This window comes from Oryctolagus cuniculus, chromosome 2 (assembly GCF_051225735.1).
Source record: "Oryctolagus cuniculus isolate XC-2025 breed Fujian yellow rabbit chromosome 2, ASM5122573v1, whole genome shotgun sequence".
NCBI lineage: Eukaryota > Metazoa > Chordata > Mammalia > Lagomorpha > Leporidae > Oryctolagus > Oryctolagus cuniculus.
Window position 1 is genome coordinate 118,369,996 of NC_142868.1, and position 23,805 is coordinate 118,393,800.

Sequence of the window (23,805 nt, forward strand, 5' to 3'; positions counted from 1 at the left end):
TGAAGGCCACGTCCTGCCCAGACTGGTCGTGTTCTAGGAAGGGAGACTTCAGCGTTAGGGACACACTTGGGCCACTTGTCACCAGGTGACTTGGCGTCTCCACAGTTGGGAAATGGGGAGGCTCAGGAGTGGACCGGCCCCGGGTGGGCTCCCGGTCAGCCACACGGGTGCGGGGCCCTGGCCGCCCCTCCCTGCCAGGGCCGCAGGCTGCCCACTCGGTGTCGGCGTCGCGCCCGGCCTCCTCAGGGAGCCGCGCGGGTTGGGCGCGCTCCCAGGCGCATTCCTGGCCGGGCAGCCCCTCCTCCCTCGGCCTTGGCCAAGGGGCTGGCGCCTTCCCCGCCTCGCCGGCACTGTCTCGTGCGTGCGGGTGCTCCAGGGTCCGGCGCGCCGCGCACCGGGGCCCGAGTCTGCGCTCCCGACCCCCGCGGGCCGCGCTGCGCTCCGGCGCCTCCCGCGCACCTCAGCGCCCGAGCCGCCCCCTGGGTCGCGCGGCGCCCGCACCCTGCAGGGACGGCTGCAGGGTCGCTGGGACACGCTCAGGCGGGAAGTCACAGAAAGTTATTTCCCTCGCCAAGCAGCTAGGTTCCGAGCGGCAAGATGGTGCCCAACTTGCCCCGCGCGCTCTTCCTGCTGCTGCTGCCGCTGCTCGCCTGCCCCGCGTCGCGGGCTTCCCAGGTCAGTGTCCCGCGCGCCGCTCGCCTGTCCCGCCAGTAGGCGCGGACTCCCCGGGCTTGCCACAGCCAACTGGGGTGCCGGGTTGGGACCTGGAGCGAGTCTTGGGCTGCGATTGGGTTTCCGAGAGAGGCACAGGGTCCCCCATCTGTCACCTCGCGGGCCATCTCAGGCATCTGGGAGGACCCGGGTTGGTCTCGCCGAGCCCAGGCGCCTCCGCGTCGGTACACGCGAGCCAGGGCTCCTCGTTGAGAAACCGCCGACGGCAGGATGGTTTCTCCGAGATCTGAGAGCCAGCATTTCGACGGCAGAGGTGGCGCAGCCTCACCCTGAGACTGCCCGCGGGGCCTTGGATTTGGGGTTCAGTGGTCTCGCGCGCGCATACTGGCAGTTGGCGGTGGCGTTTTTCTCATCTGTATGGTTTCAGTCCCACTGACCCAAGGACTTGAGCAGATTCGCTTCTGTATTGAGCATTAGGAACTGACTGCAAAAATTAAGAAAGTAGACAAAAATGCATCCTCTGAAGGTGGAACTGGCATTGCCAGTTCAGAGCCAGCTCCCACCAGACTAGCTCCGGCGTGCCAGCAATACCAGCAACAGTAGCAGCGGAGGAAGGAAGGCTTGCACAGGCTTCTGAGGGCCGGCTGTGCAGCAGGCTCCCTGCCTGGATCTTCCAGGCACTTAGCGCCCAGAGCAGCCCGGATCCCCATCTTGTAGATGTGGGAACTGAGGCCCAAGAGGATTATGACTCACTTAGGGTCATGCAGCCAGGAAAGAGTGCAGTGAATTCAGTCTGTCTTGTGCAACTCCAAGTCCTTGTTCTTGTCTGCAGACGGCTGTCCATACTCCCTGCCCTGGGACAGAATTCTTGGGCTCCTTTTAGGGTGCAAGAGGAGATTCTAAGGAGGGAGAATTTGGCACAAACCAAACCTGGTGATGTGGTCAGCAGGCACACTCTGCAACCAGGTTACTCTGCAACCAGGCAGTAGAGACCCAGTGTGGGGCCACATGAACTCCCCCCCCCCCCAGCATGGGCAGTGGGATCTCCCACCCACTTTGCAGATTGCAAAACAAAGTCAAACCTCAGGCCCAGAGCCCGAGGCTAGAAGCATAGCTGAAGGCATCCTGGAGCTGCAACCGAAGCTGCCGAGGAGGGCAGCGTGCACAGGATGTGCAATGGGGTGAGAGTCCCGCCCTGCCATCGCCTGATCCTATCTGCTCATACCCTCTGGGACAGGACAGATGTCTGTCTCCTGAGGTCACGCAGAAAACAGGTGAGACGGCTGCAGTTGTCACACGTTTGCTACAGAGAGAGAGAGGCGAGCTTGCCTGGGCTCTGTTCCTGGAAGATCCTGGTGGGATCCCTGCCCTGCCGCCACCAGACTTTCCCAAAGTCCTTATCTCCTCACCTTGTTTTCTTTGCCCGCGGAAGTACTTGTTCTAAAGTTCTGATGCAACTACCCTTCCCCCAAATTCCCATGTGGCCGGGACCCCCGACCTCAGGCCTGGGAGCCTCCGTGCCTGCTGGAGCAAGCTTTCACTGGCCCTTCTCGTCTGGGACTCTGCTCAGACACGTGCCCCTTTGCAGAGGCCTTTCCAGCCCCCGCTTCCTGCCCCCACATTTCCTGTTGTGGTCTCCTGAAGAACCTGGCAGGAGGCTGATCACCACTTACAATGACAAATGTGGATGCTCTGGGGTTTTTATTGGTCTGTCTTCCCCTTTCCAGCTGCAAGGGCAGGGACTCCACCTGGAGTGCTGATCCAGGCCCCACCATGGAGCAGGTGCTCAGAGGACTGAATGGAGCACAGTAGGGCAGGGGTGACCTGCACAGAGCTGGCCCTCTCTGGGCAGACCTTGGCAGAATCCTGATGGGCCTCACCCCAGAGAATCTGATGGCATCCATCTGGCGTGGGTTGCTCCTAGAGATCCTAATAGAGCAGGTGACGGGGTTCTAGAGCAACCCCAAAGCTCAGAGTTGGAAGTTGGGGAGGTAGGGGAGGGCCAGCGGCAGGGGAATTCACAAGGCACACGGTTGGACCAGGGCGGGCCTGGTGACTTGGTAGTACAGCAGTGAGAGCTGTTGACTGGTGGGGATTCGGTGTGAGGGGAATGCATTGTACCCACAGGGCCATTCTTGCCACAGAGCAGATGCGACAGATAGGGCAAGGGCACCAAGACAAGGCTTTCCCAAGCAAAGTCCCTGGGGCACAGCAACCCTTGGCCATTTGTGTGCAGGTGGAGAGAGTGCCCATGGCCCTGGCTGGATTCCTCTCTTTGCCAGTACATGTGTTCACTCTGTCCTTCGGATGATAGCCAATGGAAAACATAGCAGGTTTCTGTGTGTGTGTGTGTGCTTCTATGAGTGTGTGTCTCTGTGTGATGTGTGTTGGTGTCTGCAATTGTGTGTGCAGAAATTTGTGTGTTTTGGGAATGTGTGCCTGTTCGTGTGATAACGGGTATGTATGTGTGTCCGCTCTGTATTAGTGTGTGTGTGAATGTGTGCTGTGCATGGTGATGCGTGTATGTGTGTGCATGTGTCTGTGTCACAGTATGCATGTAGCTGTGTGAATGTGAGGCTGTATTGTGATAGTAGGTGTACTTGTGTGCACATGTATCAGTGTGTGTTCATGTTTGTGTGTGCATGTGTCTATGTGACTGTGTTTATGGTGGTAAGAGTCTATGTGTACCCAAGTATATGTCCGTGTGTGTATCTGTGTTCCTGGTGGTAGGTGTATATACATGTATACTGTGTGTGTGTGTTAGTGTGTGTGTGTGTATGTGTTACAGGGTAGCTGCCTTCCTCAGTCTCTGGTGCCAGGATCCCATGGAGCTACAGTCTCATCTTTCTCCTGACTGTGTCTGTGGTGGGGTGTGTGTGAGTGCGGGTGTTTCAGGGTGGGGGAGGCTGCCTTCTGCAGGGTCTAGCACTAGGACTCCGTGGGGTGAGGCAGTCTTGTCACTCCTGGCTGTCCACTGTGACCTCTTGCTGACGTATCTGTCCGAGTCATTTTGCATGCATTTTTGTGACCAACGGATGAAAGCAGGTGGCTGTAGGGGAAGAGAAGGTGCTGAGCAGTATGGGGACCCCACAAGGGGAGACCCTTTCTCACCTCTTGGCCCACTCTGTAGCCTTCCCGCAGGAGGAGCAGCAGCCTCCCCAGGGAAATAAGGGACATTTAACAACCCCTGCACCTTCTCCACTCCCTGCTCAGAGGCTCTGGACGAGCTGGTGAGGGGAGGAGACTCCCTGCCCCCTCCTCACCTGTGAAGCAGAGACTTCTCCCTCTCCAGAGTCGCTCTCTGGGCTCAGATGTCACAGGCTCCTAGACTCCACCATTACAGCTCTGCTCTTCAGGCCACATCTTCCTATTTGCTGTGTTGCTTTTTAAATTTATATACAAGCAAATGTTTTTTGTGTATATCTCCTTGATTTTAACCATAGAGCTATATTCTGTATGTGGCAACTCTACCACCATCATCAGGAGGCACAGCTGTTCTACCCCCCAAAAAAACTGTCATGCCGCCCTTTGAAATTCCACCGTCCACCACCCCAGCCTCTGACAGCTCTGAGCCATTCTGCACTGTTATTGTCATATAAATGTTGTTTAAAGGGAATCAAAGAGGCATAGCTTTTTAAAAATATTTATTATTTATTGGAAAGGCAGAGTTACAGAGAGGGAGAGGCAGAGAGACAGAGGGATCTTCCATCCGCTGGTTCACTCCCCAAATGACCACAACAGCCAGGGCTGAAGTCAGATGGCAGGTGGCAGGAGCCAGGAGCTTCAACTGGGTCTCCCATGTGGGTGCAGGGACCTGAGCACTTGGGCCATCTTCCGCTGCTTTCCCAGGTGCATTAGCAGGGAGCTGGAATGGAAGTGGAGCAACCAGGACACAAACTGGTGAACATATGTGATGCCAGCACTGCAGGTGACGGCTTTACCTGCTATGCCACAATGCTGGCTCCAAGGCATTGCTTTGTGAGTTTGACTTCTTTAATTTATTTCAATGCCCCTGAGATCCTGCCATGTGCTGGGTTCCTTTTGTTGCTCAGTTGTAAGTGGTTGTGTGGCTATACTACAGTTGGTCAGTTCATCCACTGAGCAACACTCTTGGAGTCACTCCCAGGTTTTATCAATTACGAAGAGAGCTGCTGCAGGCCTTCACATACAGCTTTTTTGTGTAGATACAGGTTTGATTTTTCTTTTTTTTTTAAGAATTATTTATTTAGTTGAAAGGCATAGTTACACAGAGAGAGAAGGAGAGGCAGAGAGAGAGAGAGAGAGAGAGAGAGAGGTCTTCCATCCACTGGTTCACTCCCCAATTGGCTGCAATGGCCAGAGCTGCGACAATCCAAAGACAGGAGCTAGGAGCTTCTTCCGGGTCTCCCACGTGGGTGCAGGGTCCCAAGGACTTGGGCCATCTTCCACTGCTTTCCCAGACCATAGCAGAGAACTGAATGGAAGGGGAGCAGCTGGGACATGAACCGGTGCCCATATGGGATGCCAGCATTGCAGGCGGCAGCTTTATCGGCTATGCCAAAGTGCTGGCCCTTGGTTTTTCTTAGGTAAATATGTAGATGTGAGATTGCTAGGTTCTATGGTAAGTGCATGCTTCCCTTTGTAAGAAACTGCCAAGCTGTTTTCTAAATCAGTCTCATCATTCCACATTCCCATGAACACTGTATGACACTCCCAGGTGCTGTGCATCCTTGTTGGCACTGAATATTGTCAGGTGTGTTTTCTACCCGGTCATTCTAACGGGGATGTAGTGGTATCTCTGTGGTTTTAATTTCCATTTCTCTATTGACTAATGACGTGGGGCATCTCCCAGTGTGCTTACTGGCCACATGAATAGTCTATAGATGAAGTGTCTGTTTAAGCCTGCTGTCTATTTTTTAAAAGACTTATTGATTTATTTGAGAGGCAGAGTTATAGAGAGAGGGAAATGCAGAGGAAAGTCTTCATCCGCTGGTTCACTCCCCAAATGGCCGCAATGGCTGGAGCTGGGCCGATCTGAAGCCAGGAGCCAGGAGCTCCTTCCGGATCTCCCATGTGGGTGCAGGGGCCCAAGGACTTGGACCAGCTTCAGCTGCTTTCCCAGGCCATAGAAAAGAGCTGGATTGGAAGAGGAAGTCACTATGCGAAACGGTGCCCATATGGGATGCTGGCACCACAGGCGGAGGTGTAACCAACTCCACCACAGCCCCAGCCCCGCCTGCTGCCTGTGTTCTTTTTTTTTTTTAATATTTATTTATTTATTTGAAAGTCTGAGTTACACAGAGAGAATTAGAGGCAAAGAGAGAGAGAGAGGTCTTCCATCTGCTGGTTCACTCTAAAATTGGCTGCAATGGCAGGAGCTGCGCCGATCCGAAGTCAGGAGCCAGAAGCTTCTTCTGGGTCTCCCACATGGGTGCAGGGGCCTAAGGACTTGGGCCATCTTCTACTGCTTTCCCAGGCCATAGCAGAGAGCTAGACAGGAAGTGGAGCAGCCAGGTCTCGAACCCGTGCCCATATGGGATGCCGGGACTGAAGGCTGCAGCTTACCCGCTATGCCACAGCTTCAGCCCCTGCTGCCTGTTTTCAAAATGGATTTTTCGGCACTGGTGTCGTAGCTCAGTGGGTTAAGCCTCTGCTTGCAGTGCCAGCATCCTGTACTGGAGGACTAGTTCAAGTCCATGGCTTCTCTCTTCTGTTCCAGTTTCCTGCTATTGTGCGAACTGGGAAAGCATTGGATGGTGGTCCAAGTACTTGAGTTCCTCCACCCACAATAGGAGACCAAGATGGAGTTCCTGGCTCCTAGTTTTGGGCTGACCCAGCCCTGGCTATTGCAACCATTTGGGGACTGAACTAGCAGGTGGAAGACATCTGTCTCTCCCCCACTCTGTCACTCTGCCTTTCAAATAAATAAGTAAATAAATAAATGTAATAAATAAGTAAAATCACTCATCAGTGATATGTACTTGCCAATATGAGCTTATTCTTAAAAATTGGATTGGGCCTGTATATTTATTTCACTGAGTAAATATTGAAAATTGTTTTAAAAAATTGGATTAGGGCTGGCATTGTTGTATAGTGGGCTAAGCCTCTACCTGCAGCGCCAGCATCCCATATGCCTAACGGTTCAAGTCCTAGCTGCTCCATTTCTGATCCAGCTCTCTGCTATGGCCTGGGAAAGCCCTGGAAGATGACCCAAGTGCTTGGGCCCCTGCACCCACATGGGAGACCCGGAGGAAGCTCCTGGCTCCTGGCTTTAAAGGGGCCCAGCTCCAGCCATTGCAGCCATTTGGAGAATGAACAACAGATGAAAGACCTTTCTTTCTGTCTCTCCCTCTCTCTGTCTACCTCTCAAATAAATAAAACAAATAAAATCTTTAAAAAAATGGATTGTCCTCTACTTGTTAAATTTTAGGTGTTCCTTAAATAATAAATATGTGAGTAACAAATATTTTCACCCAGTTTGTAGCCTCTCTTCCTAGTATCTTTTGTAGAATAGAGATTTTAAATGTTTAGTGTTTATGCATTGTACTTTTGGTGTCAAGTCCTAGAATTATTGGCCTCACCACAGGTAATGAAAACTTTCCCCTATGTTTTCTTCCTTTTGATTTCTAATTTGTTTATCTTATTTATTTGAAAGGCAGAGACAGACAGACAAACTGACAAACATCCCCCATATGCTGGTTCACTCTCTAAGTGCCCACAACAGCCGGGGCAGGGCCAGGCTGAAGGGAGAAGCCTGGAACACAATCTGGGTCCCCGATGTGGATAGCAAGGACCCACATGTTTGAGCCATCACCTGCTGCCTCCTGGGTTGCACCTTAGCAGGAAGCTGGAGCCAGGAGTGGAGCTGAGACCGGAACTCAGCACTGATATGGGATGTGGACATCCCGAGCAGTGTCTTAATTGCTGTACCAAATGCCCATCCCTCCCATGTCTTCTTCTAAAATTTCTATAGTTTTGCATTTTTACTTTAGATCTATGATCTGTCCTGAGTTGCTCTTTAATGCAATATGGAGTTTATTTTGAGAGTCATTTTTTGCATTTGAATATACAATTGTTCCAATGCTATTTGTTGAAAGTGTTGAATCACCATTGAATTATCTTATGCTGATACCCATACGTGTGTGTATAGTTCTGCAAATAACACTATTTTGATGACTGTAACTTTACAGTAAGTCTTAAATTCGGGTTGAGTGAGTCCTCTGATTTTACTATTCCTTTTTTTAAAAAAGATTTATTTATTGAAAAACAGAGTTACAAAGAGAGGCAGAGGCAGTGAGTGAGAGAGGTCTTCCATCTGCTGGTTCACTCCCCAAGTGACCGCAATGGCCAGAGCTGAGCCTATCAGTAACCGGGAACCAGGAGCTTTTTCTGAGTCTCCCATGAAGGTGCAGGGGCCCAAGGACTCGGGCCATCTTCCACTGCTTTCCCAGGCCATAGCAGAGAGCTGGATCGGAACTGGAGCAGCTGGGACTTGAGCCGGTGCCCATTTGGTTGCCGGCGCAGCAGGCGGCGGCGTTAGCTGCAATTTGCCCCTTGAGTATTCCTTCCAGAGTTGTTTTGGCCATTCTAGTTTCTTTGGTTTTCCATTGAAATTCTAGAATCATCTTGTCCATATATGAAAAAATTCTACTGAAATTTTCACTGGAATTGTATTAAATCTGTACAGAACTAGTATCTTAAGAGTATTGAGTCTTCCAATCTATGAACACTATATCTTCATTTATTTAGATCTTTCATCAACATTTTTAGTGTTCAACATGAACATTTTGTCAGTTTATATCTAAGTGCTTCATTTTTGGATCTTTTTTATATGTTTTCCTTTTCTTAAGATTTTACTTATTTATTTGCAAGGCAGAGTTAGAGAGAGAGAGAGAGAGGGAGGGAGGGAGAGGTCCTCAATCCTGTGGTTCACTCCCCAAATGGCCACAATGGCCAGGGCTGGGTCAGGCCGAATCAAGAGCCGGGGACTCCATCTGGGTCTCCCAGGTGTGTAGCAGGGGTCCAAGCACTTGGGCCAACTTCTGCTGCTTTTCCAGGCACATTAGCAAAAAGCTATATCAGAAGTGGAGCAGCTGATGAACCAGAGCTGATGTGGGATGCTGGCGTTGCAAGCTTAACCTGCTGTGCCACGGTACTGAGCCCTATTTTACATGTTTTCATTTCCAGTTGTATATTCTTAGGATATGGAAAGCCAGCTGGCTTTCCTGTATTGACCTATGGTACTCACTTAGTTATTGCAAAACTTGGGGTAGGTTTTCCCAGATTTTTTTACATAAACAGTTACGTCATCTGTGAGTAGGTGCAGCTTTATTTCTTCCTGTTTAAGCTATGTGTCATTTACTTACTTGGCCATATTACACTGACCAAAACTCCAAGTACTGTGATAGGAGAGTGGACATTCTTAGCTTGTTAGAGAACTTAGTGAGAAAACATCTTAGCAAGAAAACGTTTTTGAGCTTTCGGTGTAATGTGAGCAGCAGGTTTTCTGCTGTTGCCATTTGTCTGGCTAAGATTTGCTTCTCATCCTACTTAGAGTGTTTATTATGAATGGATGTGCAATTTTGTCACATGCCTTTTCCGCCTCAATTGGTATGATCCTGTGGTTTTTCTTTAGTCTGTTAATAAGATAGATATTTTTTTCTGCTTTCTGGAAACGATTGTGTAGCATTGGTGCCAGTTCTTGAAATGTGTGCTAGAATTCGCCAATAAAACCATGGGGACCTGGAGATTTGTCTTCTGGTAGACACAGAGCCGCAGTGTCTCGGTTTACTTTTGTGTTCCCTTGGGCAGGTTGTGGAGTCCAGAGCCCCTCTCTCCTGAAGCAGCTACCTTGAAATACCCAGAAGGCCACAGCTCATTGCTAAACAGCTGGTCTGCTTCCTTCCATCGCTCCCTGCAGGCTGAACAGTCCACTCTGCTTAACTTCTTTTCTTGTGTAACTTTGTCGATTTTCCTGGGGTTTTCCCCCTTTTTCCCCATTTGTCATCTCCCCAAGCACAGTTGTCTCCAAGGTCCTCGTAGACATTTTCTCAAGCCCGCTGTCCTGGAGCCCGAGTCCCCAGTCCTCACGCCCTGCACCTACCCAAGGCCTGATGGGGAGGAGCCGCCCTCCTCGTCTGAGCCGGAGCCTTCTTTGTCCTTGGCTTCCTCCCTGTTGTTTTTGAACACATCTTAGGGACGCAATTTTTAATCCATTACTGTGAGGCTTCTCAAATTCCTCTTCCTGTTCCCTTTCTCTATAGCGAAGCTTTAAAGCTGTCAATGGTAGCACCATTTGCCCCATGTTGTAGGTGGGGCCAGTGGTTGATGTGGCCAACAGAATGACAGCCCCAGGAGGGAGTGAGGGGAGGAACAGGGACCCAGGTTTCTTCTCCTGCCAAGTGAACACCAGTCCCCCGCCCCTTGCCGATTTCCCGGAGAAAACCCATGCTGCTTTCCGGGGGTGGGATTCCAGACCCTATTCCTCAATCTGAGAATGAATGAGATGAACAGGAGAATGAAAACCAAAGCCTGTTCTTCCCAGCATACTGTGACCGGAAAGACAGCTCCTCGGTGTGCATGCAGCTGTGATTAGAATCGATTACCTGGAGCTGCCTGGGGTCAGGTGGAGAGGGGTTACTGGTCACTTTGGAGCTCAGCATGAAAAGATCCTGTGATTGATTAGGGATGTCTGCTGTCTGTGATTGATTAGGGATGTCTGCTGTGGTCACAGCTCTGGATGTATTCACCAGCCCTGGAGGGATTTTTACACTAATTGTATGGATTGTGAATCTTCTAGATCTAAAATACTGGAAACAAAATAGACAAGGAGCCTGCTTTTTTTTTTTAATATTTATTTATTTATTTGAAAGTCAGAGTTACACAGAGAGAGAAGGAGAGGCAGAGAGAGAGAGAGAGAGAGAGGTCTTCCATCCAATGGTTCACTCCCGAGATAGCCGCAATGGCAACAATGGTCAGAGCTGTGCTGATCCAAAGCCAGGAGTCAGGAGCTTCTTCCTGGTCTCCCACAGTGAGTGCAGGCGCCCAAGGACTTGGGTCGTCTTCTACTGCTTTCCCAGGCCATAGCAGAGAGCTGGATCAGAAGTGGAGCAGCTGGGATGCCGGCACTGCAGGCAGCAGCTTTACCAGCTATGCCACAGCACTGACCCCAAGGCCCCTGCTTTTGGTTTTGAAAGAAAGAGTGGCTCGGGGCGTGGAGTGGGCTCAGTGTGCTCACCCAGGCACAGCTCTCCCACTCATTCTCCATCAGGAAAGCCAAGGGCTTTTCTCTTCCTGTCTGAAAAGATTTATTTTATTTATTTGAAAGGCAGAGAGAGAGAGAGAGAGAGAGAGAGAGAGAAGGGAGAGAGGGAGAGAGAGGAGAGAGAGAGAGAAGGGAGAGAGGGAGAGAGAGAGAGGAGAGAGAGAGGAGAGAGAGAGAAAGGAGGGAGAGAGAGAGGGAGAGAGAGAGAGGAGGGAGAGAGGGAGAGAGAGGAGGGAGAGAGGGAGAGAGAGGAGGGAGAGAGGGAGAGAGAGGAGAGAGAGGAGAGAGAGAGGAGAGAGAGAGGAGGGAGAGAGGAGAGAGAAAGAAAGGAAGGAGAGAGGGAGAGAGAGAGAGAGGAGGGGGAGAGAGAGGAGGGAGAGAGAGAGAGGAGGGAGAGAAAGAGAGGAGGGGGAGAGAGAGGGAGGGAGAGAGGAAGGAGAGAGAGAGGAGGGAGAGAGAGAGGAGGGAGAGAGAGAGAGGAGGGAGAGAGAGAGAGGAGGGAGAGAGAGAGGAGGGAGAGAGAGAGAGAGGAGGGAGAGAGAGAGAGAGGAGAGAGAGAGAGGAGGGAGAGAGAGAGGAGGGAGAGAGAGAGGAGGGAGAGAGAGAGGAGGGAGGGAGAGAGGGAGGAGGGAGAGAGAGAAGGGAGAGAGAGAGAGGAAGGAGAGAGAGAGAGGAGGGAGAGAGAGGAAGGAGAGAGAGAGAGGAGGGAGAGAGAGAGGAGGGAGAGAGAGAGAGGAGGGAGGAGGAAGGAGAGAGAGAGAGGAGGGAGAGAGAGAGGAGGGAGAGAGAGAGGAGGGAGAGAGAGAGGAGGGAGGAGGAAGGAGAGAGAGAGGAGGGAGAGAGGTGGAGAGAGGTAGAGAGAGGAGAGAGAGAGAGGAGGGAGAGAGAGAGAGAGGAAGAAGAGAGAGAGGAGGGAGAGAGAGAGAGGAGGGAGAGAGCGAGAGAGAGGAGAGAGAGAGAGGAGGGAGAGAGGGAGAGAGGAGGGAGAGAGGTAGAGAGAGGAGAGAGAGAGAGGAGGGAGAGAGGAGGGAGAGAGAGAGAGGAGGGAGAGAGAGAGAGAGGAGGGAGAGAGAGAGAGGAGGGAGAGAGAGAGGAGAGAGGGAGAGAGAGAAAGAGGAAAGGGGGGGAGGGAGAGAGAGAGAGAGGAGACAGAGAGAGGAGACAGAGAGAGAGAGAGATTTTCTGTCTGCTAGTTCATTCCTTAAATGGCCACAATGGCAGGGTCTGGACCAGGCTGAAGCCAGGAGCCTTTAGTTCCATCCAGGTCTCCCACATGGATGTCAGGGGTCCAAGTATTGTGTCATTTTCTGCCGCTTTCCCAGGCACATAAACAGGGATCCGGATGAGAAGCAGAGCAGCAAGGACTGGAACTGGCTGCGAGGCTCTGTGATGCTGGCGTTGCATGGCAGCTTAGCCCACTGAGCCACAGTGCGGCCTGAGCTGCAGCTTTTTGCATGGTGCTGGTCGAGACGGAGGCCAGGAGTGAGCAGCAAAGCACACAGCTTCCTGGGAACAGGCGCGCCGCTTCCACCATATTCTGACAGCCAAAGCGGTCCCCAGGGCAGCCCAGATGTGAGCCGTGGGAAAGCAGACTTCTCTCTTGCTGGGCAGAGCAGCAGCCATCCTTGCCAATGGCACGGTTTGGGGAGGCAGAGGACGGTGGCACAGCCTCGCAGCCTCCACCGGGGTCTCCCAGAAGTGGCCCCCAGCATGCCCCTGTGATTCAGTGAGTGGGAGGCGTCCCTGGCGTCATCTTCTGCCTTCTCCCTGGCACATTTAGGAATGGGAGGCAAGTCCTGTTGAGAGCAGCCCTGACTGTGGACAAGAGTGGAGCCCGCTCCCACTTGGCTCTCCTGGGTGTTTGCGGTTTAGGGTACAGATGGCGCAGTGGCTGCTCAGGCTGGCATTCCAAAGAGGAAGAGGTGTCCCAGGCCTGCTCACCTCGAGGGGCCTGCTTAGAGCCATACGTGATTCTGGGCCCCCTGATGCTAGCTGCTCCTGTCGCCACGTGGGCACCGGCCCTCCCTCCACCTGCCCCTCACACCTGCTCCCGCTACCCTGGGAGAAGGGGCTGCTGTTTGGGAAGAGCTGTTGGCAGAGGCCTGACGGGGCTGCTCACTCCACTGATCCACAGGTGCAGTGGTGGGACCGCTGGGCCTCTGCGTACCTTCCTGAGGCTTGTGCAGCAGCCCAGGTCCTGGGGATGAAGGGCGGACTTCCTGGCCACGGGGCAGGGGCTAAATATTTCCACATCCTTTCAATGCCCCACCCCTTGGCAGGGCCTTCCATGCTCTCGGTTACTGCCTGGAACAAAAAAATAAGGACAAGACATATGTTTTCTTTTTCTTTCTTTTCTTTTTTTTTTAGACATTTTTTATTTATTTATTTGAAAGGCAGAGTTGCAGAGAGAGAGAGAGAGAGAGAGAGGTCTTCAATCCACTGTTTCACTCTGCAAATGGCCGCAACGGCTGGAGCTGCGCCGATCCGGAGCCAGGAGCTTCTCCGGTCTCCCACGCGGCTACAGGGGCCCAAGGACTTGGGCCATCTTCTACTGCTTTCCCAGGCCACAGCAGAGAGCTGGATCAGAAGTGGAGCATCTGGGACTTGGACCAGCGCCCACATGGGATGCTGGCACTGCAGGCGGCGGCTTCACCTACTACGCCACAGTGCCAGCCCCAGGACATAAGTTTTTATTCAAGAAAAAAATAAGTACCCATAATCCAATAGAACCCAATGCACCATTCGAGTCAGTAAAATCTGCATTTCCAGGAAGTCATCATTTCCCCCATATAAAGGGCAGTGTGTGTGCCAGAGTCTCCCTAGGGATGCAGCCTGGGTGGGAGGTGAGACCCGAGGAACTCACCCTGGGCCTGCGATTCCAGATGCCAAGACTGAGGGGCTGTCATTCACATCGAAGACCAGAGGCTTGGGAGAAGGAGACACCACTGGCCCCACTGGCGCCGCCTGACGAGCCGCTGACTGAACATTTCCCTCTGCTGCAGACCCACCTGCCTCTCACCTTCCTCCTGCTCACCTGGGCTGGCTCTGCTCTCTGAAGGAGTGGCTGGGGTCAGAGGGCAAGACCAGCAGCTGGGGGCATTGCCCAGGGAGCGGAGAGCATCTGAGGATTCCCAGGCTGAATTGAGGAAAGGAAAAGAGCCCAGAGGGGCTGGCGCCGCAGCTCACTAGGCTCATCTTCCGCCTTGCGGCACCAGCACACCGGGTTCTAGTCCCGGTCGGGACACCGGATTCTGTCCCGGTTGCCCCTCTTCCAGGCCAGCTCTCTGCTGTGGCCCAGGAGTGCAGTGGAGGATGGCCCAAGTGCTTGGGCCCTGTACCCCATGGGAGACCAGGATAAGTACCTGGCTCCTGCCATCGGATCAGCGTGGTGCGCTGGCCACAGCGCTCCGGCTGCGGCGGCCATTGGAGGGTGAACCAACGGCAAAGGGAGACCTTTCTCTCTGTCTCTCTCTCTCTCTTTCTCTCTCTCTCACTGTCCACTCTGCCTGTCAAAAAAAAAAGAAGAAAAAAAAAAAAAAGTCCAGAGGCACCAAGGCAAGGAAGCAAAACAAACACAACAGAAAAGAAACCAAGAAACCAAGCAGGGGCTGGCTTTGTGGCACACCTGGTTGAGCCGCCACTTGTGACGCTGGCATCCCATATTAAAGTGCTGGTTCGAGTCTGACCACTCTGTTTCTGATCCAGCTCCTTGCTCATGTGCCTGGGAAAGGCAGCAGCAGATGGCCCAAGTGCTTGGGCTCCTGCCACCCATGTGGGAGACCAGGATGGAGTTCTGAGCTCCTGGCTCTAGCTTGGCCCAGCCCCAGCCAGTGTACCGTAGAACATTAGAACTTAGCTCTTCTCTCAAACTGTATTTTAGTAGCTGTTATTCAACCTCCCAGTATTCCCCGCTCCCCAACCTTTCTTCTCGTGACTGCTAGTCTGCTAACTGCTTAGGTGCCATCCACTTGTATGAGTGGGAACCTGCAGTAATTGTCTTGCTGTGTCTGACTGTTTCATCTAATCAGTGTCCCCCAGTTCCATCCATGTTGCCACATGGATGAATAGTATCCCAGTGAGTATACGTTCTTACCGCATTTTCTGGATCCACTCGTCTGTGTGATGAGTGCTTCTGTATACTGGCGGCTGTGATTAGTGCTCCTGCAGATGTCCCTTTGATACAAGCATTTCATTGCCTTGGGCTATCTAAGTAGTGGGGTGGCTGAATCCCATGGCAGTTCTTTTTTTTTTTTTTTTTTTGGACAGGCAGAGTGGACAGTGAGAGAGAGAGACAGAGAGAAAGGTCTTCCTTTGCCGTTGGTTCACCCTCCAATGGCCGCCGCAGCTAGCGCGCTGCAGCCGGCGCACCGCACCGATCCGATGGCAGGAGCCAGGTACTTATCCTGGTCTCCCATGGGGTGCAGAGCCCAAGCACTTGGGCCATCCTCCACTGTCTTCCCAGGCCACAGCAGAGAGCTGGCCTGGAAGAGGGGCAACCGGGACAGAATCTGGCGCCCTGACCGGGACTAGAACCCGGTGTGCTGGCGCCGCAAGGCGGAGGATTAGCCTAGTGAGCCGCGGGGCCAGCTGCAGTTCTATTTTTAGTTGTTTAGAGGCTCTGTACTGTCTCCCACAATGGCGCTGCTGGTTTACATTCCCACCACCAGTGTATGAGGCTCCCCCCTCAGAGGGTATCACCCCTCTGGATTTGGTCTCCACCCAGTCGCAGCCTTGGCGAGCTCTGCCACTGGAGTGCCTGTGGGTGCTTTCATAGTGTGGGGGTGGAGGTGGGGGTGTCCAGGACCCCGAGATGGGAAAAGACTATTCAAAGCCAGCCCTTCACCAAAGTGTGCATGGACAGCCCTGGAGAGTGTGGTGGGCTTCCTGCCCAACAAGCTCTGGCAGCCCCTCAGGCTGACCTCAGCAAGGGCTGCATTTGCAAAGACAGAAAGGATTTTGTTTCCATGCTGTGGCTCCCCTTGACTCAGTGCAGGAGACAGTGGTGGGTGTTGGGGGAGTAGGCCATCGCTCATAAACTGCACAGAGGAACAGAAGTGGGGTTGAGTCCCAGGAGTCCGATGGGCTGTTCTGCTCATGGACGTGATGCCGACGCCACCCTGGAAATGCAGGGAAATGTGGGACCTGGGGCTGATGTACGACCTGCATCCTCCAGTCCTGGCCATGCAACACGGCACTTGTGCGTGGGCACACGTGGGTCTAACCCCAAAGTGAAAGCTGAACAGAAAGTCACTGGTGGTTGTCTCTGGCCATGAGAATTGTTCTTCTTTGTTTCAGATTATTTTGAAGGGAATATGCTTTTTATTATGACCAAGCAAAAACATGGGGCCAGCATTGTGGTTCAGCAGGTTGGGTTGCCCCTTGCAATGCAGGCGGCGTCCCATGTTGGAGTGCTGGTTCCAGTCCCGGCTGCTCCACTTCCAATCCAGCTCCCTGCTAATGTACCTGGGAAGGCAGCTGAAGATGGTCCAATTCCTTGGGCCCCTGCCACCCACACGGGAGACCTGCTTTGAATTCCTGTTTCCTGATTTAGGCTGAGCCCAGCCCCAGTTGTTGTGACCATTTAGGGAGTGAACCAATGGATGGAGGATCTGTCTCTTTGTCTCTCCCTCTCTTTCACTCTGCCTTTCAAATAAATAAATAAATCTTTAACAAAAAGGAGGGGAGCATTTGGGTTCTCAGTCCCCCTCCCATGACCTCATCTGTCCCCAAAATGCAATCTCTTGAGGGTTTGACATGGATGTAAGAATTCCAACCTTGTCACCCAGCTCTGCAGACAAATTCAGTTCTGCCTGTGCCTGCACTGACTACAGGGCAGACCCTGAGCATGGCTCCCAAGGGCTGAACTTCCAGCACATTGGGCAAAGGGACCTGCCCTGTTAGGATCCACTGTAGCCCAGGCCCGCCAACCTTGCCCTGAAGGCAGGGATTCTGCTTCCTGGGCCCCGACTCTGACCCCAGCTCTGACCCCGGCATGCTGGCACATGGCGGTGCACCAGGGATCTTCCTGGAAGCACGCGGATTTGTTAGCGGGACCCCTGAGAAGTCAGACTCTGGGATGGACCAGAGTTCAGAACATCTGGCAGCAAGTCACCCCACAACACCCCCTCCCCCGCCACTATACCACCCGGGCAGTCCTTAGCTTGCTTGGTCTTAAACGGGTTCTAAGGTTTTTCAGTTCAGCTAGCAGGATGAGCACATCCCACTCCTACTGTGCACCTGGGGGCAGCAGCTGGCCCCGTGGGGCACCCCAGGACAGGAAATGCCATTAGGACCAGAGGACAGTTGTGCTGGGAGCCAGCGGCACTGAGGCTAGGACAGTTTGGCCGCCCATTGGCCAGGTGGAAAATGGGCCCCTCCCTCCAAACACACCCCCTTCCAGTTGCCATTCCCTAGAGCAAACTCAACAAGAAGACTGTGGCACCCAGGGGTGTGTGAGGACAAATGAGACCGTCCCTGTGGGGCCAGGGGCTGAGGTGGCAGTCACAGGTTCCTGGCCTGGCTCCGCCCCTCCTCAGACTGTGCATCGGCATCTGTGAGGTGGATTCAACCCCTCACCTTCTTTACCGGACTGCTGCTAATCCGTAGCTGAAGTACTCTCTGAAGAAGCAGAGAAGTACAGTAACCACGTAAGAATCTACAGAAGGGGCCGGCGCTGTGGCACAGTGGGTTAAAGCGCTGGCCTGAAGCGCTGGCATCCCATATGGGCACCGGTTCGAGACCCAACTGCTCCAGTTCCGATCCAGCTCTCTGCTATGGCCTGGGAAAGCAGTAGAAGATGGCCCAAGTGCTTGGGCCCCTGCACCCACATGGGAGCCCCAGAAGAAGGTCCTGGCTCCTGGCTTCGGATCAGCCCAGCTCTAGCTGTTGCAGCCAGTTGGGGAGTAAACCATTGGATGGAAGACCTCTCTTTCTCTCTCTGCCTCTCATAAATCTTAAAAAAAAAAAAAAAAGAATCTACAGAAGCAGCTCCTCTTCTGTTTTTTATATTTTTAAGATGTTTTTATTTACTTGAAAGTCAGAGTTACAGGGGCTGGTACTGTGGCTAGCCAGTAAAGCTACTGCCTGCAGTACCGGCATCCCATATGGGCACCAGTTCGAGTCCCAGCTGTTCCACTGCTGATCCAGATCTCTGTTATGGCCTGGGAAAGCAGTAGAAGATGGCCCAAGACTTTTGGGTTCAGCACCCACGTGGGAGACCTTGAAGAAGCTCCTGGCTCCTGGCTTTGGATTGGCCCAGCTCTGGCCAATGCAGCCATTTGGGGAGTGAACCAGCAGATGGAAGACCTCCCTCTCTCTCTACCTCTGCCTCTGTAATTCTGCCTTTCAAATAAATTAATATTAAAAGAAAGAAGAAGAAGGGAGGGAGGGAGGAAGGAAGAGTTGCAGAGAGATAGGGACACAGACACACACACACACACACACACACACACAGAAAGATCTTCCATCTACTGGTTCACCCCTCAAGTGGTCACAGCAGCCAGGACTGAGCCAGGAGCCAGGGGCTTCTTCCAGGTCTCCCACACGAGTGCTGGGGCCAAGCACTTGGGCCATCTTCCACTGCTTTGCCAGGCCATAAGCAGGGAGCAGGATCGGAAGTGGAGCAGCCAGAACACGCACTGGTGCTTTTATGGATGCCAGCGCCCCAAGCAGTACCTTTACCCACTATACCACAGCACTGGCCTCTCCACTTCTGTTTTGAAAGGCAGACATGTGGTTGTGGGAACTCTGGTCTGGCTGGGTTCATTGTCCAATGCTGGGCAGGTCGGGGATTGCAGGAGGCCCCTGCCTGGTTGCTGCAAGACCTGTGTGGGGTGGAGCACAATGGGAGAGGAGGGAGGACAACAAACGAAATTTGTCTTCCCAGCAATTGCGTTTGGGGCTAAGCCTCATCCGGCAAGGAGCCCCGTGGAGTAGCAAGTTTCAGGGGCAACTGGGGATTCAACTTTGTCAAAAGCGTCCACTGAATCCTGCCAGTGAGTCATCCGTTTGGTGAAAGCGCCCAGGTGCGGCGGCCTGGCAGCCTCCCCGGGCACCGGCAGCGGCTGCGTTTCCGGTGCGGTGGTGGCCACGGTGGCAGCTCTGCTGAGCGTGCCTGGAGCTGCCCTGGCTGAAGACGGCACGTGCCTCCCCGCTGCCCCAGCCACCACGGATTCTCAGGAGATTGATTACAATTCTGCATTTTGTTCCACTCAGTGTAGAATAAAACGAAGTGTAAGAATTAAATGAACAGGAGCCGCAAGCTATTCCAAAGGCCAACCATCGTCACCATGGTGGCGGGTCTTCTTCCTTGCACCCAGGTGATGTGAGTCAGGTGAGAGGAGGCGGTGCTGCTGTAATACGCAGGAGTTCAGCCCATCAGTTACCCTGCTGGTTAGGATGCCTGCTTAATACAGACCCTGGGCGGCAGTGGCAAAGGCCAAGTAGCTGGATCCCTGCCATCGCATGGGAGACCTACATTGTGTCCCAGCTCCGTCTTCAGTCCCCCTGGCTGTCTCAGGCATCTGGGGAATGAACCACCGAGAGGCGCGCTCTCTTTCTCTCTTTGTGTCTCCCAAGTAAAACAAGAAAAGGAGAAACCATGCAACCCCTTCACACGTCCGTGCCCGCCTCACAAGGAGGAGGTTCCATCCCTCCCTACTGGATTCCCTTCTTTACTCCATTTCATTTTCCTGGTTTTTAAGGGCAATTGGGATTGAAAACCTGGACACTTCTATCATTAAGCAGGAAGCTCAAGTTGTTTCAATTCAAGTTGTCTTTATCTGTGATGAACAGAATCCTTTTTTCCTGTTTTTTTTTTTTTTAATGCCTTTTAAAAAATCATCAGAACTGGGTGTTGACTTTTTTAAATTTATTTATTTGACAGGTAGAGTTATAGACAGTGAGAGAGAGAGGCAGAGAGAAAGGTCTTCCTTCCGTTGGTTCACTCCCCAAATGGCCACCACGGCCGGCGCAGCACCGATCCAAAGCCAGGAGCCAGGTGCTTCTTCCTGGTCTCCCATACAGGTGCAGATGCCCAAGTACTTGGGCCATCCTCTGCTGCCTTCCCGGGCCACAGCAGAGAGCTAGACTGGAAGAGAAGCAACCGGGAATAGAGTCCAGCGCCCATATGGGATCCCAGCGCTGTAGGTGGAGGATTTTTTTTTTTTTTTTGACAGGCAGAGTGGACAGTGAGAGAGAGAGAGAGAAAGGTCTTCCTTTTTGCCGTTGGTTCACCCCCCCCCCCCAATGGCCGCTGCGGCCGGCGCGCTGGTGCACCGCGCTGATCCCAAGCCAGGAGCCAGGTGCTTCTCCTGGTCTCCCATGCGGGTGCAGGGCCCAAGGACTTGGTCCATCCTCCACTGCACTCCCAGGCCACAGCAGAGAGCTGGTCTGGAAGAGGGGCAACCGGGACTAGAACCCAGTGTGCCGGTGCCGCAGGCGGAGGATTAGCCTATTGAGCCGCGGCGCCGGCCCGCATGTGGAGGATTAACCAAGTGAGCCATGGTGCCAGCCCCTGGGTGTTGACTTACTAAATACATTTTGAACGTGATTGCTTCTTTGTTGTTGTTGTTGTTGTTGTTGTTTGACAGTTGTATTTTTAAAAGCATAGGGGCCATTGGGCACCCCTGTTTTGCCCGTTTTATATTTTGCCATGCATTTGCTTTTTAAAAGTGCCCAGGAGAGAGGTGGCGTTTGCACACTGTGGTTCCGACATCACTTGGGATGCCCACATCCCACGTTGGAGTTCCCAGCTTTAAGTCCTGGTTCCACTCCTGATTCCAGCTCCTGGTTGATGTGTACCCTGGAAGGCAGCAGGTGATGGACAGTTCAAGTGCTTGGGTCCCTGCCTCTCATGTGCAAGAACTGCATTGAGTTTCCAGCTCTTGGCTTGGTCTGGTCAAGCCCCAGCTCTTGCGGGTACTCGAGGAGTGAACCTGTGGTTGGGAGGTCTCTCTTTCTGTGTATCTCTCTGTCTACCTCTCTCTCTGCCTTTCAAATAATTAAACAATTAAAAAAAAAAAAAAAAGTCCATGGCAGAGAGAAAGAAACATTTTACCAGGGTCCAGATTTCCAGGGGTTAACTTAGAGTGAGAAATTAGCCAGCATGTTGCATGGAGGAACGGAGAAGTGATTCAAATAAGTGTTCAGCTACCCCGTCATTCAGAGCCCTCCCTCCTGCCCCTTCTGTGTTTGTTGAGGGCGAGGAGGGGCTACAGTGTGTGTCCTTGGGGATGGGGCGGGAGGGGGGCGTGACCTTGGGAGGTGGCCTCCGCCTCGTGCTCAGTGGGCCGCGAGGGTGTTGGGGTGACTTCTGGAAGCCCCGAGTGACCCACGGTGAGGTCTCTTCTCTCCCCAGAACTGTCTGAACAAGCCGCAGCTCCTCACGGCCATCCGCCAGTTGCAGCAGCTGCTGAAGGGCCAGGAGACGCGCTTTGCCGAGGGCATCCGCAGCATGAAGAGCCGGCTGGCCGCGCTGCACAGCTCTGTGAGCAAGGTGGCCCCGGACGCGCCCCCAGGTGGGTGCCCGAGGCAGCAGGGGACTCTCGCCCCACCCACATCCCCCGGGCCACGCCTTGCCTTCCTCCTGCCGCCCACGTTGGTGGCAGTGCCCCGGCCTGCATGTTTCCTCTCTACCTTTGCGTTCCAGGCTTACCAGCGGTCACAGAGTCCCCCAAAGGCACCCCTTTCAGAGCGCTAGCTCCTTTCCCCTCTCTCTATCCCCGCCAGGTAGAACCATAGTCGGCCTCTGTTTGGGTTTTGTTTCTGTTTTTCATTTAACACTTTGTTTTTTTTTGAGCAGTTCATAGCCAAATGGAGTGGAGGCAAAGAGTGCCTGCCTCCACACCCCTCCCCATACACATCCTCAGCCCCATCCCGAACCCGTGTGCTCACTGTGACTGTCCAGGAACCAACATGGCAGGGACTGCTGTTGTGGCCCAGTGGGTTAAGCTGCTGGTTCGAGTCCTGGCTGCTCCGCTTCCGATCCAGCTCCCTGCTGACGGGCCTGGGAAGGCAGCAGAAGATGGCCCAAGTGCTTGGGCCCCTGCATCCACATGGGAAACCTGGATGGAGTTTCTGGCTTCTGGCTTCAGCCTGGTCCAGCCTCAGCAGTTGCCGCCCTTAAGGGAGTGAACTAGCCGATGGAAGACCTGTTTCTCTCTCTCTCTCTCTCGCTCTCTCTCTCTCCAATAAATAAAAAGAAATATTATAAAAAATAAAAATACATCCTACATTGGGTGGAGGAGTTGTCAAGGACAAGGTCACCTTATGTGTTATGAGGCTGTAGTGGGCCCCCCATGCTTCCTCTTGGGGGCTTTCTCCTGGTTGCCCTGGTAACAACTTTCACATGGGCCAGACCCAGAGGTGGTGGCTGGCTTTCCTCTGGCCCCTCGGGCAGGGGGTCATCCTCCCAGTTGTTCTGAGTCCCGAGCCTGTGGAGTATCTACCATCACTTGCTCACTGCAGGGCCGTGCATTAAGCACCCTCTCTGTGGAGTGGGATGAAGTTTGCGGGAAAGGCATCAGGTTTTCTACCATGGCAGGGGTTAGGGTAGCAAATCCAGAATCTCACCAGCCCTGGATCTGCTCCTGTTTCCCAGGAGCAGGCCCAGACCTGCCAGCCAAACCACACACTTCCCAAGGTGCTAGGAGGCCCCAGTCCACGCAGGGTTCACCACACACAAAGCCCACGAGGCAGGCAGGGCCGCCTTCCTTCCTGCTACAGATGGGGAAACTGAGGCCACAAGAAGCAGGTTAGCAGCTATAGGTCCTTGTTTTTTTTTGTTTTGTTTTCCTGTTAAAGGCTCAACTCCGCAGAGCCTTCCTGTTTCCACGGGGGTCAGAGCTCATTGCTGTTCCTAGACAAGCCGCAGGGAATCATTTATTTTAATTTTTGAATGAAAGCATGAATTTTGGCCAGCACCGCAGCTCACTAGGCTAATCCTCCGCCTTGCGGTGCCAGCACACCGGGTTCTAGTCCTGGTCGGGGTGCCGGATTCTGTCCCGGTTGCCCCTCTTCCAGGCCAGCTCTCTGCTGTGGCCCGGGAGTGCAGTGGAGGATGGCCCAAGTGCTTGGGCCCTGCACCCCATGGGAGACCAGAAGCACCTGGCTCCTGCCTTTGGATCAGCGTGGTGTGCCGGCCGCAGCACGCCAGCCGCGGCAGCCATTGGAGGGTGAACCAACGGCAAAGGATGACCTTTCTCTCTGTCTCTCTCTCACTGTCCACTCTGCCTGTCAAAAAAAAAAGCATGAATTTTTTTGTTTTTTATTTATAAAGCAGAAAGCTCGAGAGAGAGAAGAGAGAGAGAGAGAGAGAGGGCTCTCCCATCTGCTGGTTCACTCCCCAGAAGCCTGCAATAGCCAGTGTGAGACAAAGCTGAAGCCATGAGCCAATCTGGGTCTTCCCCGTGAGCGGAGGAAGCCAAGTACTCAAAGCCATCAGCTGCTGTCTCCCAGGGGTTGCATCAGCAGGAAACTGGAATTGAAAGCAGAGTCAGGACTCAAACCCAGGCACTCTACTACAGGGTGAGATTCTCCAAACAGTGTCTTAACTGATGCATCAAAGGCCCACCCCAGGAATAATTTTCAAAACCTCTGTGCCCATGTTAGCTGGCCCTGTCCACGAGACAGAGACAGAGGAAGCTATGATTCCATTATCCATTGCCTCATCCCCACATTTGGGGTCTTTCTTCCCTGCAACATGCTAGACTTTAAAATGTGGCAAATTCTCTTTTTAATTATTGGCCACTCAAAATGTGTCTCTCACCATGGGTGTTAGACATGGTACTTCCTGTGACAGCTGTGCCGAGGGCAGGCCACTGTCAGGATCCCAGGGCAGAGTGGATGGGCACCTGCACCTGCTCCTCGGGGCCAGCCAGACACCTGCCCCA

General features: G+C 53.2%; 1 protein-coding gene across 1 annotated transcript in view; it reads left to right on the top strand.

Annotated features, from left to right (window-relative positions):
- The first annotated feature begins 359 nt into the window (after positions 1-359).
- The window catches only part of FBLN7 (fibulin 7), a 47,963-nt gene continuing 24,517 nt past the window's right edge, over positions 360-23,805 (top strand). Inside the window, exons 1-2 of the mRNA XM_008254064.4 lie at positions 360-675; positions 21,273-21,432. Of these exons, the coding sequence (XP_008252286.1) occupies positions 598-675; positions 21,273-21,432 (238 nt within the window). The 5' untranslated portion in view covers positions 360-597. The remainder of the gene's footprint in view (positions 676-21,272; positions 21,433-23,805) is intronic.